At 49.5% G+C, this 15,629-nt stretch overlaps 1 protein-coding gene and 1 long non-coding RNA gene across 2 annotated transcripts; one reads left to right on the forward strand and one right to left on the reverse strand.

The window, feature by feature from the left end:
• Positions 1 to 444: 444 nt before the first annotated feature.
• ECI1 (enoyl-CoA delta isomerase 1) lies at positions 445 to 6,564 on the reverse strand. Its single transcript, XM_054975648.1, has 7 exons — positions 6,314 to 6,564; positions 6,009 to 6,110; positions 4,894 to 5,021; positions 2,729 to 2,875; positions 1,920 to 2,041; positions 1,644 to 1,822; positions 445 to 822 (listed from the first exon to the last, which is right to left on the reverse strand). The coding sequence occupies exons 1-7, from the start codon at positions 6,366 to 6,368 to the stop codon at positions 656 to 658; spliced, it is 900 nt and encodes a 299-aa protein (XP_054831623.1). The 5' UTR covers positions 6,369 to 6,564; the 3' UTR covers positions 445 to 655.
• Positions 6,565 to 6,613: 49 nt separating this feature from the next.
• LOC129327173 (uncharacterized) lies at positions 6,614 to 14,750 on the forward strand. The gene is made up of 4 exons (XR_008596780.1): positions 6,614 to 7,680; positions 9,341 to 9,457; positions 10,341 to 10,448; positions 11,877 to 14,750. It is a non-coding gene; the product is annotated as an uncharacterized LOC129327173 (long non-coding RNA).
• Positions 14,751 to 15,629: the final 879 nt, after the last annotated feature.

Genomic DNA, 15,629 nt, shown 5'->3' on the forward strand with positions numbered 1-15,629 from the left:
ATTATCTTGCTGGAGATTTTTCCTTAACCACACCTCCTCTTTTTTTAAATTCCCCATACTGCTTCTTGTGCAACATCTTATAATCCTTGAAAGAAACCTGCAGTGTAGGCCACCATTACTGTCCTTATCTTGCAGGGGAACATTTGGGGGAGAAAATAACAATTTGGCTGAGGGCCACCTTGTGAGGAGGTAGAAGCCAGGCTGTCTCCGTCAAGTTCAGAGAGCCTGTTTGGTGTAGTGGTTAAGAGTGGCCGGACTCTAAACCTGCTCTTTGCCATGCTGAGCATGGGACCCTAATGGGCAGCCAGGTGCCAACAGCAACAGGAAAAGTAGGGTGATATGATGAGTGGGAACACACAATGCGCCACCTGGAGACTCTCCGCTGAACCTGGCCTAGATCCATGGCCAAGAAGGCATGCACAAGCAGCTACGGACAGACAACAGTTCCCCTTGGAACAGCTTTATTGGCAGTTCACATTCTGTAAAACTAACTTGCTTAGAGAAGGCAAATACCTGACTGGCACAGAGAGGCCCAACCTGCCCATCTTCCCCAGGATCTAAAGTCCACTCAAAAGGCACCAGGGGTAGAAACAGGCACTGAGGTTTCTAGATCAGCAGAGCTGGAGCTGTCCTAACCCGCCCAGTAGCTCCTGGCTTAGGCTTTCCTCCGCTTTAGCATCTCAATGTACATCTGGAGGGACTTCTGAATGGAGTCTCTGGAGATGAAACTGACGAAGTTCTGGATGTCAGAGTCCCGATGCTTTAGCAGGCGCTCCACCACTGGCTTCCGCATCATAGACTTAGTGATCTGGCGGGCGTGGTCTAGGCAGCAAAGAGAGGAAGCTAGTTGGATCAATCAGCTGGTTTCCACTACTCTAAGCAGGCAGTGGTGAAGGGTGTCCCCCCCAGCTGCCACATCCACTTCACCCAACCCACAGGGTTCCAGTTGGCAACTGAAGGGGGGAATAACATCCTTCAAGGGGGCTAGGCTTGGGCCTCCAGTTGCCAATCCCTGAAGTAACCCGTAGTTACACCTCTCAGCTGGATCCGTAGCCTTTCAGCACAGGCTGCGCTAATCACACCTTCTTGGCCCAGCTCCAAGGATTTAAGCTAAGTAGTCTGGATGCCTCCATTCCTTAACCTCTTTCCCTTCTGTTCCATCCTCTGCAGCTTAGAACAACTGCCCTACTAGCCCTCTGCCTACAGCTACCACGGATGCCTATAGGAAGTAGAACAAGGAGCCAGAACCTCTGAGCAGTTGTGGGGAATACAAGAGGGGCCAGTGAACAGCTCTCCCCACCCTCCTTTAGGAAGAAAATGCAGTCCTAGAGTGTCTGCAAGGGGCGTGTGTGTGTGTGTGCCAAGGGAGCACTCCCTCCCTCCCTGCAGACACTCTAGGACTGCCAAGAAGCTCCAATACAGAGCCCCTGCTCCAGATTCCACTGATTTCCCCCCACCCCCAACCAACAGCTGATTCTGACTCAGCTCCCGCACAGAGCCTTCCATCAACTGCCCCTGTTTGCCTTGGGACCAGCCATTCCTGCATCTCCCAGCCCCTGTATTTTTAGGGTATCTCTGTAAAATCTTGTTCTTGGGGTTCAGAGAGATTTGTGGGTAGAAGGGGATCACTCTTGCTTTTTCACCTGGAGCGGCCAACCACTCAGCCATCACTTGAGCAGCCACGCTCTGGATGTTCTCTTCAGGCACTAACTTATCCACCAGGCCAACCTTGAGGGCTTCAGGCGCAGGATACAGGAGCCCGAGCTGGAGGGATCGCTCCGTGGCCCTGTGGCCGATGGTGTTGATCATTGTGTCTTTAAACCTGGCCACAAGGGAGAAATGCTCAGGAGGCAGAAGGCACAGCATGGACCTGCCCCACAAAAGCCCTTCTGCTTCTGCCATCCAGACTCCTCCCTTACCAGAAAGGGGCAATGATACCCAGCTGTGTCTCATTCAGTCCAATGCTGTATTTGGGATTCTCCACCATGATCCTATAATCACACGACATAGCCATAAGGCAGCCACCAGCAGGGCTGGAACCCTAGGAAGAGAGAGAACACAGGGTCTGCTTTGCTCCAAATGGTGCCAATGGATCCCTTGATATTTCAGCTGCTCTTGAATCGGCATTCTTAAGCACCCCTCCCCCCAATTAATATTTTCTTAAAATATATTTATTGACTTAAAACACTCCTATCCCTATTCTAGCAATAGAAGTATTCTTGAGGTAGCTTGCTCTTTAAATAAAAAACAAGTTTGCTCTAAACGCGAGGTCCTACGGATCAAAGTCCATGGTGCACTTTAGTTCTAAGGGCCAAATATTTATGCAAGGTGACATCGGTTTTGTATGAACGTGCCCTGCTAGTCTTACAGCTGGACAGCACCAAGCACAGGAGACGCTTTAAAAACAAAATGACAACTAATTTGGATAGTGCGATTTCAAGGCCTCACTGCGAACAAGCAGCCCAATTCTTCTGCACCTCCACCTCCTTGTTTACTGCAAGGAAACCCGATACCTTAAATGTCCACACATGACGGAAGTTGCCATGCAGACGTCTTGCCATTTAAATGCATGGATTTTTTGGTGGAAAACAGGGACCTACAAATAGGGATTCCCCTCCTCCCAGCATCCTGGGGCTATTCTCGTATTTCAGCTGAGTTAGGGTGTGACCCTCCCCACCTAGATAGCCCCATTAACCAAAGGAGCTGGGTATAAAGAAAGAAAACTTGCATTGATTGCCGCAAGAGTGACCATATTGGACTTGTACAGTTTCAACCACATCTCCTGCACAGCCTTCCAGAACTCAGCGTAGTGCTCTGTGCTTCTGCCATGCATTTCGGTAATGTCCAGCCCTGCTGAGAAGATTTTGGGGAGGGCCTGGGAAGAGGGAAATAAGAGCATCTCAGGCCATCTCCCTCCAATGTAACACAACCAAAAGCCCGACAGGTCATTCAGTGCAAGCCCTTGAGGAAGACAAGATGTGTTAACATCCCCTCTCCCCCCCACCAAAGAACCTTGTATCATCGGTACAGCTCACACATACCTCTAAATGTCCTTAGACCAAGGCCAAACACAGAACCCAATAGGGGTTCCTGAGGACACCACCTGTCAAAAAGCCCTTCCTGCTCCAAATACTTGGCCCTGAGCCTCAAAGCAAGAACTGGATGTTGAGCCCCGACCCCAGCCACTTCTTTACATGGTAATGATATCCAGGGGTCATTTCATAGAAAAAGAGCTGCAGGAATTCATTAGCATAACTTATTAGCATATGCCATGCCCCTTGACATCACCAGAAATGTGTAATTAGCATAACTGATTTGCATATGCCACACCTCCTGACCTCACCCACCTGGCTGTTTTGGACCCAATCCTGGCCATTCAGGGCTAAAGTTGGGCCCGATATGGCAAAAAGGGGCTGAAAATGGCTGAAAAGGGGTGCAAAATGGTCAGAATTGGGCCGCTGCTGAGCAGGAGAGTGATCCACCACCTGTCAGAGGCCCGATCCTGGCCGTTTGGGGACAAATCCTAGCTGTTTTACGCCTGATACTGGCCATTTTGGGCCCAATAACCAGGTGGGCGGGGCCACCTGACATGTGACCTCTTTGGAGAACTACCGGAACTGCGTTCCTGCGCGTTCCCCCTCAAAATGAGCCCTGATGTCCTCAGTGCTTACCATCGTGGGTAAAGTGGTGGGGGTCTGTGCCAGGAGTCCACAGCTCAGGTGACTGATGCACACATAACAGGTATAAACTCTAGAACTTTCCAGGTACATGAATACACAAGATGCAGCAGTTGAAATCCAGAGCACTCCCTTCATACTCTGAGAAATTCAATTGGTCTTTAAGGTGCTACTGGACTCAAATTTTGTTCTACTTTTACAGATGAACATGGCCACCCACCTGAAATTATTAGTTATGACAGTTCAGCAGTTTCTAATTGGTTCTCCCATTTCCTCCTCCACTTTCACAGATCAGGTTTTTAATTAACTAGACACAAAGCCCGTTGTGCAAATAAATACAACAGGCTCTAGAAAGCTGGGGCTGGGGAGGGCTGGGGGGGGGCTGGGAGGCAGGCAGGGGGGGGCTGAGGACGGCTGGCAGGTAGAGGGGCAAGGGGGGTCAGGGGAGAGCTGAGAGGCAGGAGGGATCTGGGGAGGGTTGGCAGGTAGGGGGCAAGGGGGGTCTGAGACACAGGACCTCCGGGGCTCCCTCCACTGAGAGGGGCATGCCTTGGCTCCAGCGGGGCTCACGGGGTGGCGGGTGCTTTGCCCTCACCCCGTCACCCTGGCTCTGCCGAGAGAGGCGCACCTCAGCTCCAGCGGGGGTCACAGGGCGGCGGGCACTTCACCATCGCCCCGGCTCCACCAGGGCTTGCAGGTGTTACTCTTCCTGCGCCGCCCTCCTCCACCAGCTGGTCTGTCCCACTGCGCACTTTTTATCCTGGTGCACCCGCATAGGCGCACCAGGATAAATGTGCATCATCGGAAACCCGCTAAGACAATTATGTTATAGGATTCCATGCTATTTTATCTGACAACAGTTAGAAGCAGTCCACATCTATTTGCAGTTGGACCTTGTTTTAACTGGTCTCTCTTTGTAACATCTCCTTCTCCCCTTTCTGTTGTTTGCAGCCTTAATACAGTATAAATCTGACAAAGTGAACCCTGACTTAAGAAAGCTTACTTGCCTTCTTGGCAAATTTAAGAAAGTGATTCCTTTTCCATCACTGTCCAAACCACACGTTCCCAGTGCACAAAGAACTAAATGCAGACCCCTACAGTCTCCTCATGAATGTCCAGAAAAGATAGCAAGGCAGCAAGCTGAGCAACAGCAGAGGAGAAACCCAAGATTCCAGCCAGCCACGGCCAACCCAGAAGAACCCAACTGAATCCATACCGAGGTTAGGATGACCCCTCGGCAGGCCTTGTCATTCTCCAGCTTCTCCAGGCTTATGGAAAACTCCGTTAGCAGCTCCAAGGTGAGGCTGTTGACGGGAGGATTCTTCAGCTTCATCACTGCAACCCCTAAGCAACACAGCTCGGAGTCAACAGCAGCAGAGACCAAGAAACAAAGGCTGCTTTTGCAAAAAAAATGCTCCTGGCCACTTCTACAGTCCATTTATTTGCTACCTGAAATCTTATGCACTTACATTCAATGCTTTCACAGAGGGTGGACTTATCTATGGGTATCATTAGCCATGACAAGCTAAATGGAACTCCACATTCAGAGGCAGTCTACCTCTGAACGTCAGGTGCAGGGGACCAGATTTCACATCCTGGCTGTACCTGTAAAGCAGCTGCTGGAAAGAAAAGGCAGGCCTGGTCTGACCCAAACCAGGCCTTTCCAGCGGCAGAATTCACCTCTTCAGCAGCATCCTGAAATTCTGGCTTCAGAACGTGCCCCCTAGAGGCAGAGGTGAGGTGGAAGTGGCTGGATTGTGTTGGCCTTGGCAAAATAAGGGTCCCACGTAAGGCTGCAGCTTTTATGCCTTTGCCTTTTTGAGTATGTAAGCAATCCCCCTAAACGGGATTTCTGTTGCTGCCAGTCAGCACAAGGTGGTTCCAAGGTCGCCTGCCTGTGGTGCAATGCCCCCGGGGAGTTTAGGCTGATTCCAGCAGCGCCCTAAAGGCCAGCACTTTGTGAGAGGATCCCAAGGGCTGCAAGGGCCGAGGCAGGTTTTCTGGCCTGCTTTCTGCCAAATGACAGCTTTACAAGGGCCCTGTCAGGCCGCTCAATGTTTTATGGCCGCTGGTTTCATTATAACTTGTACATCGTATTACGCTTCTATTGTATTTCCTCGGCAAGCAGACGCGGTTCCTAACTGAGGGCCTCCCGAGGCGGACTTTGTACTGGCTGGTTTTGTGTTCCTTGGCAGCCTCGAGCAGGGTCTGGAGGGAGGCGGGGTACAACCCCCCTACCCACCCCCCGGCTTCATGCGCTTTCCTTGGGGGGCAGCGCCTCCCCCTCCCACCCTTCTCCCCCGGCCCTACGCCCCCCTCCCCCGGCCCTACCTGTGCTCTCCTCCAGCTCCACCAGGACGTTGCCGTTGCTGAAGAGGCGCCTCGGGGCAGGCGCCGCTGCTCGCCCGGGCTGGGCCAGAGTCCAGGCGGGACCTGCAAGAGAAAGCCCCGAGGCGCCGGCCTGCAATTGCGCGCGGGAGGACAGAGGGAAGAAGGGAGACGCGCTCCCCGCTGCCCACCAGCCCAAGGCCCCCTTGCAGTCCCTCCGGGGCCCAGAGTCAGCTTTGCCTCAAGGCCAGCGCCGGCGCTGCTACTGCGGGAGGAGGCAGGGAGGAAAGGAAGGAACTGGCAGGTACCTGAGCAGAGGTGCAGTCGCCAAGCCCGGCAGGGCGACGCTACCTTGGCCGCCATCTTCAAAGCCAGGGAGAGGGGGGAGGACCGAGACCCGCCCCCGCGGCCCGGCCAGCCTCCGTTGGGGGCGCGGAGCAGCGCGAGGGGCGGGCTTCGGGTCCCGGCACGCGCCAGCCTGGGCAGTAGCCAACTAAGGGGCTTCGTTCCGAGTAAGCGCGCTGCTCGCCTGTCTGCAAACGTTGACTCTCCTGGCGTCCATCAGACGAACAGCCTTTTATTCCATTGCGGCGGCTGGAGGAGCCGCTTCTCAAGTGCAAGGAGCGGGTCCTCACCGTGCAGGCAACTGAGGAATGAAACCCGGGTGGGGGGTGGGAGTGTTGTTGCTTGTTTGGGTTCCCCTGAAATGTCAAAAGAGACGGGCAGCTGAGCCTCTCCGGTCTATCGGGTTCGCTAGTCAGCAAGCGTTTGGAGACAATTATCCACCCTAAAACGGCTTCTCACGTGCATCTCTGGGGTTCAACACAAACCAGCATGCCCTCATATACACACTCAGGCCGGGCGGGTTTAGATCATTTTAAACTCAGGAATTCATGCGATTTTTATACTGGAAAATAAATAAAACCACCATCCCATTGCAAATTCTCGTCTTAGTCCACAAAAAACTTCGCACGCAAAAAGAAGGGGATCCTCCCAGCAGTTCAGAATTCCACCGCAGCCCCGCCCAAGGGAGGGTAAGGAAAAGGGCAGAGGAAATACGTTCAGCAGCACTGCGCAGGCTCAAAAGGTCGCGCCGCTAAGGCGGGTTGTGGGCGTCATCAATCCCGTCGCCGCGGATCACGTAGGGTTGTACGCAGTTTCCGGAAGTGCTGGACTTGAGCGGAGGCTCCCCGTTTGGTCCGATCCGCCCAGGAGAGGCCGGCGAGGACCCTGAGCCGTGGGGATGGAGATGACCAGGAGCATGTGCAAAGTGCGCACTCCTCCTGAGCCCACCCACTTCTGATGCGGGGCGGGGGGATAAACGCCTCGATCCCTCGTTGTTATCCTTCCTCAGGGTGATGTAGATCTTCCGTGTTGAGATCCAGCACATCTCTAAATGTCAGTTGCGGTGGGGCGGGGTGGGGAAGATACCCGAGGGGAGGCAAGGTTGCAGAGGAAAGCGGCCTCTTGCAGCGCAAGTGAAGAGAGGCCTTGTGGAGCCTTCCCTTCTATCATAAGACATGCAACCATCTAACCGGATAATGCAAACGGACGAAGCACCCGTCTAAAAAGTGAGGCTTACGGGATCTGTCTTTGGCTGCTGGGCAGCTCTCCAGGCCCTCAGGCGAAGTGCTTGCCTGTCACCTGATTCTTCTGGTCAGAGAGGCCACAACAGGTGCTTTGAACACATAAAACTGCCCTATGCTAAGTCAGACAGTTGTTTTGTCAAACTCAGTCTTGTCTATTTATTTGTTTGTGTCATTTATAGTCTGCCTTTCTCACTGAGACTCAAGGTGCATTACATAGTGTGAAATTAGTACAGTCAGTATCCAGCATACACACATATGTACTTGAACAGTGATGGAAATCCTCTCATCCAACCACACCACACTGAAGACACACACTCCAACAGATTCTCACCTTCCTAAGTGGAAGTAAAAATAGTTTACACATATTCAAAATTTGGCAATATTTTTCTCAGATTCTGAACATAAAATTTGAAGTATTGTCGAAGGCTTTCACCGCCAGAGAACGAAGGTTGTTGTGGGTTTTCTGGGCTGTATTGCCGTGGTCTTGGCATTGTAGTTCCTGACGTTTTGCAAGCAGCTGTGGCTGGCATCTCCAGAGGTGTAGCACCAAAAGACAGAGATCTCTCAGTGTCACAGTGTGGAAAAGATGTTGGCAGATCATTTGTATCTACTCAGGAGGGGTGGGGTTGAGCTGAGTCATCCTGTAAGAGTTTCCCCGGGTGTGGAATGCTAATGGCGGGAGGCTTCACTGTATCCTGAGGAGGTTCTTTTGCATATGGATTGGTGCTTGATGTGCTAATCTTCTCTGCAGGGCTATTGTCGGGTATAGAGTGTTTTGTTAGCCTGGTGTTTTTCAGAACTGGAAACCATGCTCTATTCATTCTTAAGGTTTCTTCTTTCCAGTTGAAGTTTTGCTTATGCTTGTGAATTTCAATGGCTTCCCTGTGCAGTCTGACAAAGTAGTTGAAAGTGTTGTCCAGTATTTTGGTGTCCTGGAATAAGATACTGTGCCCTGTTTGAGTTAGGCTATGTTCAGCCACTGCTGATTTTTCAGGTTGTCCAAGTCTGCAGTGTCTTTCATGTTCTTTTATTCTTGTCTGGATGCTACGCTTTGTGGTCCCGATGTAAACTTGTCCACAGCTGCAGGGTATCCGGTATACTCCTGCAGAGGTGAGGGGGTCTCTACTGTCTTTTGCTGATCGTAGCATCTGTTGTATTTTTCGGGTGGGTCTGAATACTGCTTGAAGGTTATGCTTTTTCATAAGCTTTCCCATCTGATCAGTAATTCCTTTGATATATGGCAAAAACACTTTTCCTGTAGGAGACTGTTTTTCCTTGGTTGTTTGATTCATCCTGGGTTCGATTGCTCTTTGGATTTCATTTCTGGAGTAGCCATTTGCCTGAAGTGCATGGTTTAGATGATTAATTTCCTCATTGAGAAAGTGCGGCTCACATATCCGTCTTGCACGATCCACTAATGTTTTCATTATGCCTCTTTTCTGTCGGGGGTGGCTCAACCCCACCCCTTCTGAGTAGATAAAAATGACCTGCCAACATCTTTTCCACACTGTGACACTGAGAGATCGCTGTCTTTTGGTGCTACACCTCTGAAGATGCCAGCCACAGCTGCTGGCGAAACGTCAGGAACTACAATGCCAAGACCACGGCAATACAGCCCGGAAAACCCACAACAACCATAAAATTTGAATCCCAATTTTAAAATGAGATATGTTTTTTTCCTAAAGTTAAGGCAACATTTTTTGTTTCATATTGCCAAATCCCATATTTTACACCCTGTTTTTCCAGAAATTCTAAATGCAGTGCTTCTCCAGCCAATCCAGTTCCTCAGAGTCTTGAAGAATGCCAAAAGCCACCACCAAGGGAGGCTGTTCTGAGCCCAGTTCTGGCTTTTCAACAACAAATGTAAGATGAGTTCTGCCAGATCAGACCAAAAGCTCTGTCTAATTTAGTTCTCCATTGCTGATGATGGCTGGCCAAAAGCCTCCAGGAAGCCCACAAGCATGGCAAAAAACCAACAACAACCATTCCCAACCATCTCAGCAACAAGTTCATAGGTAGCCTGCCCCTGAACAGGGAGATTTCATTTAGACATCATGGCTGAGAGCTATTGATAGACCTCTCTGTCACCACCTGACAATCGTGTCGGTCTTTAGCCCCTTTTGCCTGCCCTGGAATTAGTGTGAGGTGAGGGCCAAATCAAAAGGAGCTGCATGAATGGGTTCCCAGGTACACGCCTTCAGTAAAAGTAGGCCTGCACTTGGGAATACATTCACAACATTACTCCTGGCTTGTCCCAGACACTCACCTGGATGTCGGCCATGTTCCTCTTCAGCTTGTCTATTGCATTTGCCAGCTTTTCACACTGTTCTTTCAGCTGATCTGGGACGTCTCTTAGAGACTCCTTCCCCTGAGGGAAGCAAGCAAAGCCTCTGAGTTCCTCACCACTGCTCCACACCCAGCAGGGAGCAATCATGGTGGCCCCTGAGCCCTTGTCACTCCAAGGGCCCCTTTTCCCTTGCTGAGGACAGATTGGGGGCCTGGGTGAGATCTGCCCCGTGGCAATGGAGAACTGCCACAGGATGAGCCCAAGGTGTGGGATACTCCAGCACCGGGCACAGCTATGCGCCACTCCACTCTAGATCTTCCAGTGACTCAGTGGATCGGTTTTATTTACTCGCAATAGTTTTGCTGTATTTGGGGCTCAGCAAGAATTTTCTCCTGCTTTAGGTTTGGTGATCATGACTTTTTAAAAAATGATTTTAAATTTTCTGGTTTCCTCCCATAGCATCCAGCTTGGATGAAGAAGCAGAAAAACAGTCTGGAGAACAGAAAAGCCAGCAGTGAAGAGCCTTTGGCAGGGCTTTTTTTCTGGGAAAAGAGGTGGTGGAACTCAGTGAGTTGGCAGCACATGGGACAACTCCCAGCAGGAGGTGGTGCCCTTGGTACTACATGCGAACACAAAGTGTGTGCGTGCGCTCCCAGGACCAAGTGATGATGTCACTTCCGGGAAGTGATGTCATCACACGGGATGCAGCCACCCCGGGGACTACTCCCTCAAGGGGGGGAGTTTAAATTGCCCTTTGCACCGCTGGCGATTTAAACTCCCCCCTTACTCCAGCTGACTAGGTTTTTTTTAAAGTTTAATGGTCACTGGCCATGCTCCGGCTGAAAAAAAAGCCAATCACAGGTCTATTATAAGGCATGTAGCAGAAGAAAAACATGGCAATCCTTAGGCTATCAAAAGCGGACATTAATTTTAGGTGATGTACTAACTTAAGAGGCCAGCTGTGGCCTATGGCTGTGGAGCAAAATGTGGCTCCATACACAATCAAAAAAGGACCATTACAAGAAAAAAAATCAGTTAAGGTATGAGTAGGGGGGATACTTAGAGTAACCAGTAGGTAAAAGGGTACAGCAGGCAAAGATTTTTTTATGGTCTAAAAGGCTTTTTTGAAATGCTTTGCAGAAAAGGAAATGATAGAGGTGAACAGTTGCCAGTAATTCCAAATGCAAACCATGCACAGCTGTATGCCAGTGCATTATAAAGATTGTGTAGGGTGCCCCTGTGTGTATTTATAACTTGTTACGAGACATCGTGTGTATGTACCACTTTCTAATCAAGTTCTCGCAAGCACCAGTGTTTATGCCAACCCTATTAAGTTGTACATTTTCAGTGTGGCAAAGGGGCTTTCCTATCTCAGCTCTTTGTTGATCTCTTGCTCTGAATTTCCACTCTGCAGTTTGGCTCTTTGATTATAAAATGTTGTTGACCCCAGTAAAGGTTATAGAAGCCCCATGGGGTAGAGTTACTTAATGGGTGGAGGGCAAGCAACCCATTACTCAAAATCTTGACAGAGGCCCATCTTCCAGATGAAGAATTCCTTTTTCTGGAAAATGCAGTATTTTCCCAAATAGACAAGATTGTCTAATGGATTTTGGTCCATTAGAATTTTTTTTAAGCAAATGTTTGGAAGCACATGTTATACAAAAGATATATCTCTGCTGCTGCTCTTTCTAAAAAAACAGTTGATGGCTTAACAAATGCACATTTTATTTTCTCCCACTTGGTCAAAGAGATTTGATAGGTTTAGGAAACAGTGGAAAAACCTGCACACCCTGTTTGATTGCTAGCAAAATTGCCATCAACTCTGTTGGAAAAACCAAGCAGTGGGAGAGGGTAGGAGTGGTTAGGAGGCCGGCCTGTGCCCTCGTAGCAAAGAAGGCTCCAGTGCTGCACTGCCAAGGTGGTCTGAATCAGGCATGCTTGCTGATTCCTCAGAATTTGGCACGCTTGCTGACCCATCACCTTTCATCTCCACAGGTGGATGTTTGCCTTCTGAAAGTAACTCAGGAAACATTCAACTGAAAGTGTCGGATAAAACGATGGTATGGCTTGATGAGTCCGAAACTAGCCTCCAGCTCTGTGTGCCAAGAGGTTTACACTGCTGATCAAAAGGAAGAGATGTGACACAGCTGGAGATACTTTGGATGGTGACAATGGCAGACGTTTTTTGCCCTGCAGAAGCCAGTGGGGGGTCTATTGTGTGTGTGTGGGGGGGGGGTGATTTTGCGCTCTTCCTGGGGTCTGCCGGGCAGCGAAGCATCTTCTTGCTGTTGTTGCTGTTGGCTAATCAAAAACTGGTCCCAGATGCAAAACTGGCAGCTGCAACAGAGATTGTGTCTCTTCCTGTTTGGTAATCATAATTGCATGGGCAATTATGTTTCCTTTTTGAAATACACTTTACATAAACCACCAGTGTATGGGCACTCCGGTTGTGAAAGGGATCTTGTTTGTCCAACAGTTGCCACTTTCACATTGGAAATGACTTATTTGTCCTCGGTGTCCTCGGTGTCAGCTTTTGTTCTGTGGTGACCTCTGTTCTTGTGCAAGTGGTTTTGCCTGCACCCACTTCTTTTATGGGGGTGGGTCAGGCTAAGCAATGTGCATAGCAGCTAATGAATTGGGCCAGTGAGGTCTTGTTGGATATAATGAACAGACAAGGAAAGGGGAGATTCAGGTTGTCCCAGTGATCTTGGGCATTCAGCCTCTCAACTTGGCCTCCCTTGCAAGGTTGTTGTTCAGATAAAATGAAGCGGGAGTGTTGGAAGAGGAGGATCCAGCGCTGTCTCTCTCCTCAGGGTTCAGAGGGTGACAAACCAAATAGAAAGATAGAGAGGTCAGGGCACCATGTTTACTGTTCACTATTGTTTACTGCTCTGACTGTCCTTTAATATACAGATCGCTGTTTTCAGGATTTCCTCCTCCTGACTTCCTCCCTCTCCCTCCTTCTCTTCCTGGCTTTGTTCCAGGCAAGACCTCTCTCCCTCTCCTCCCTCCATCTTGGCAGCATGGGTGCAGGCCTTGCCCTCCTTTCCTGTCAGAGTATGGAGTTCCTGCAATAAAGAACTCTTATTTCTTTTCCAAATATAAACCAAGTGTATGCTTTTATTATTTTCATTCCTGCGCACACACCAGCCAGCAGAATGAGCTCACAGCCACCTATAATCACACTTCCTATGCCACATGATAGACTCTGCTAACGGCCCAAACATGGAATCCTTTAATTAGGTTTCTGAGGCCTACGTAACGATTTATTTATCAGGGAGAACTACCCTGAGGTTCTTAGAAGAAAGGCCAACAAAAATGTAATGGATCAAAGAGGCTGATGATGTTTCCGGAGCGACTTCTTGTTCTTGGTGAATATTCGACCACTGAGCTCCAGACAGGAGCTCCTTTAGAAGAAGTCCAGGACTGTGGGATTCGGTGGCAATCTTGGCTATGCTGAGTTCACTTAAACCCAGCAACCGCCTTGCTTTTCCAAAATGTGCCTACATAAGTCAGCCCCCCCCCCCATATCTCTCATTCATTTAGGCTGTGGTGCTTGAATCTTGGCCAAGAAGCAGAGATCTGTGATCATCAACAGGAAGTAGAACCTCACTCCTCAAATTAGCCCAAATTAACAAACAGGTCTAATGAAGTCAGGAGCTGAACCATGCCTGACTCTTCAGCACAACTCGAGGTTGTGTTTTTCAGGTTTCCGTGGGGTTCCAGTTCCGCCCAGCCTGGATTTCCATCTCCCTCGCTCATCAACTAGTCCAGCTAGTTCATTACATCTCTCCATTCTGAAAACCAGAGAGCGTTTTACAACAATACAGTCTGGTGCCTGAGATGCTCTCTGCATTATACACGTGTTCATCACTAGAATTTAATGTCTGTATGAAGCCATTGGGAGAGGTCCTCAGGAGGTTTGGGCTGCGGTGTCACCGATATGCAGATGCTACCGGGCTCTACCTTTCTTTTACACCCAATTCTGAGGATGCCTTTGATGTTCTGGACCAGCGCGAGGAGTTGGCGATGGGCTGGATGAGGGTGAACAAGCTGGAACTGAATCCTGACAAGACTGAAGTTCTCGGCGTTGGTAGAAAGGCAGGCCAGGGACTTGAGACGTTTCCTGTCTCGGACAGGGTAATACTCCCCTTGAAAAGTCAGGTTCGCAGCTGTGTTGAGCAGCGCTGCTCAACACAGTCGCTTCAAAAACTAGGTGGCAGCTGTGGCTCAGAGTGCTTTTGCCCAGCTTTATCTGATGCACCAGCTGCACCCATTCCTGGCTCAGTCAGATCTCGCCACAGTGATCCATGCCTTAGTTGCCATTAGATTGGACAACTGTAATGCACTCTATTTATGGCTACTCTTGAAGAGGGCTTGGAAGCCCTCAGCTAGTGCAGAACGCTGTGGCGAGACTGCTGGTTGGGGCCAACTATTAGGGGCACGTGACCCCAATATTACAGCAATTACAGTGCAATTCAAGGTGTTGGTTTTGACCTTTACAGCCCTACGTGACTTGGGACCTGAGTATGTGACAGCCCATCTTCTCCCATAATGTTTCTGCCTGAGAACGAAGATCACAGAGAGAGGCTCTTCTATCTGTTCCATCAGATAAAGAAGCTCACCTGGTGGGTATACAAGAGAGAGCCTTTTTTGTGGCAGTGCCACGATTAAGGAACAGCCTCCAAGATAGGGGTACCTGGCCCCCTCACTGCGCACATTCAGGGGCCAGCTGAAGACATTTTTATTTTGGACTGATGGCAATTAAATTTGGTTCTGTGTTTTATTGGCAATCTTAAACTCTTTTTAAACACGTTTTATGATTGTTGCTTTATTTAAATTGTAAGCCGCCTTGAGTTCCTGCAAAATAGAAAGGCAGCTCATAAATGTTTTAAATAAAGAAAAATAGAACACCTTTATTTGTTTATTTGGAATATTTATATACCACCACCACCCTGCTTCTTTGGAAACATTTGGCCCTTGAGGTGGGATTTCACATTGTTAGTGAAAGGTTTGCTTGAATGGATGTGGGATTGCAAACGCAGCATTTCCCATACGGCACAGAGCAGGAGTGGACGCTAGAACCGTTGGGGAGGGAGGTGAGAGCGGACATACATGTAACTTCCTTGCCGGGGGCTGCCTTTGAAAACAACTGCAGAGGTGGAGGGGTTAACCAGCTTGGAAGTTCCAGCCCATCTACAATGTAGCAGCCTACTTGGTGTGTGGGATAAGTAGCTGGGAACTTACCCATTCAGATCTGAGCTGCATGGGATGACGATTTGTGGGTTCAAGTGAAATGCTGGTATTAACCTTCATGGCCCTTTGCTGGCCACAGCTCTCCCTCTGCGAGTCCACTTGCCACCATGGGTCCCTGACACTGCCTTCTTTCCTCCACTCTGAAAGCTTATTTGTGTAGTGGCTCCAAACCTCTGGAATTTGAATGCCAAACATTTTATTTGTGCTCTGTTTTATCAGATCCACGATATGCACCTTGTTGAGATGAACCCCTCACCTCCCGGGCAGCTTGTTGGGCTGGGACTGTTAATATTGTCCTATCTTTGCTTCCCTGTGGTTATATTGTGAATGTGTAGCTTATTGACGTTTTCATTTTAAGAAAGGCAGCATACAGATTCCTGAAACCAAACCAGTAACTCCGAGCCAAGCTACAAGTGACGAATTACACTTGCCTGGCAAGTGAACAGACTGACGTGTATTCCTTCCTATTCACTTGCCCTCCACTTGTGTGCC

The sequence above is a fragment of the Eublepharis macularius genome, chromosome 4 (assembly GCF_028583425.1).
Source record: "Eublepharis macularius isolate TG4126 chromosome 4, MPM_Emac_v1.0, whole genome shotgun sequence".
NCBI classification, from domain to species: Eukaryota; Metazoa; Chordata; class Lepidosauria; order Squamata; family Eublepharidae; genus Eublepharis; species Eublepharis macularius.

Excerpts from the sequence above, each read along its gene's own strand:
- ECI1 (XM_054975648.1), bottom strand. The coding sequence starts at position 6,368 with ATGGCGGCCAAGGTAGCGTCGCCCTGCCGGGCTTGGCGACTGCACCTC. Across the intron at positions 5,022-6,008 it reads GGAGCTGGAGGAGAGCACAG|GGGTTGCAGTGATGAAGCTG; the intron begins GTAGGGCCGGGG and ends TGTGTTGCTTAG. Across the intron at positions 2,876-4,893 it reads GAGGGGTCATCCTAACCTCG|GCCCTCCCCAAAATCTTCTC; the intron begins GTATGGATTCAG and ends CCCTCTTCCCAG.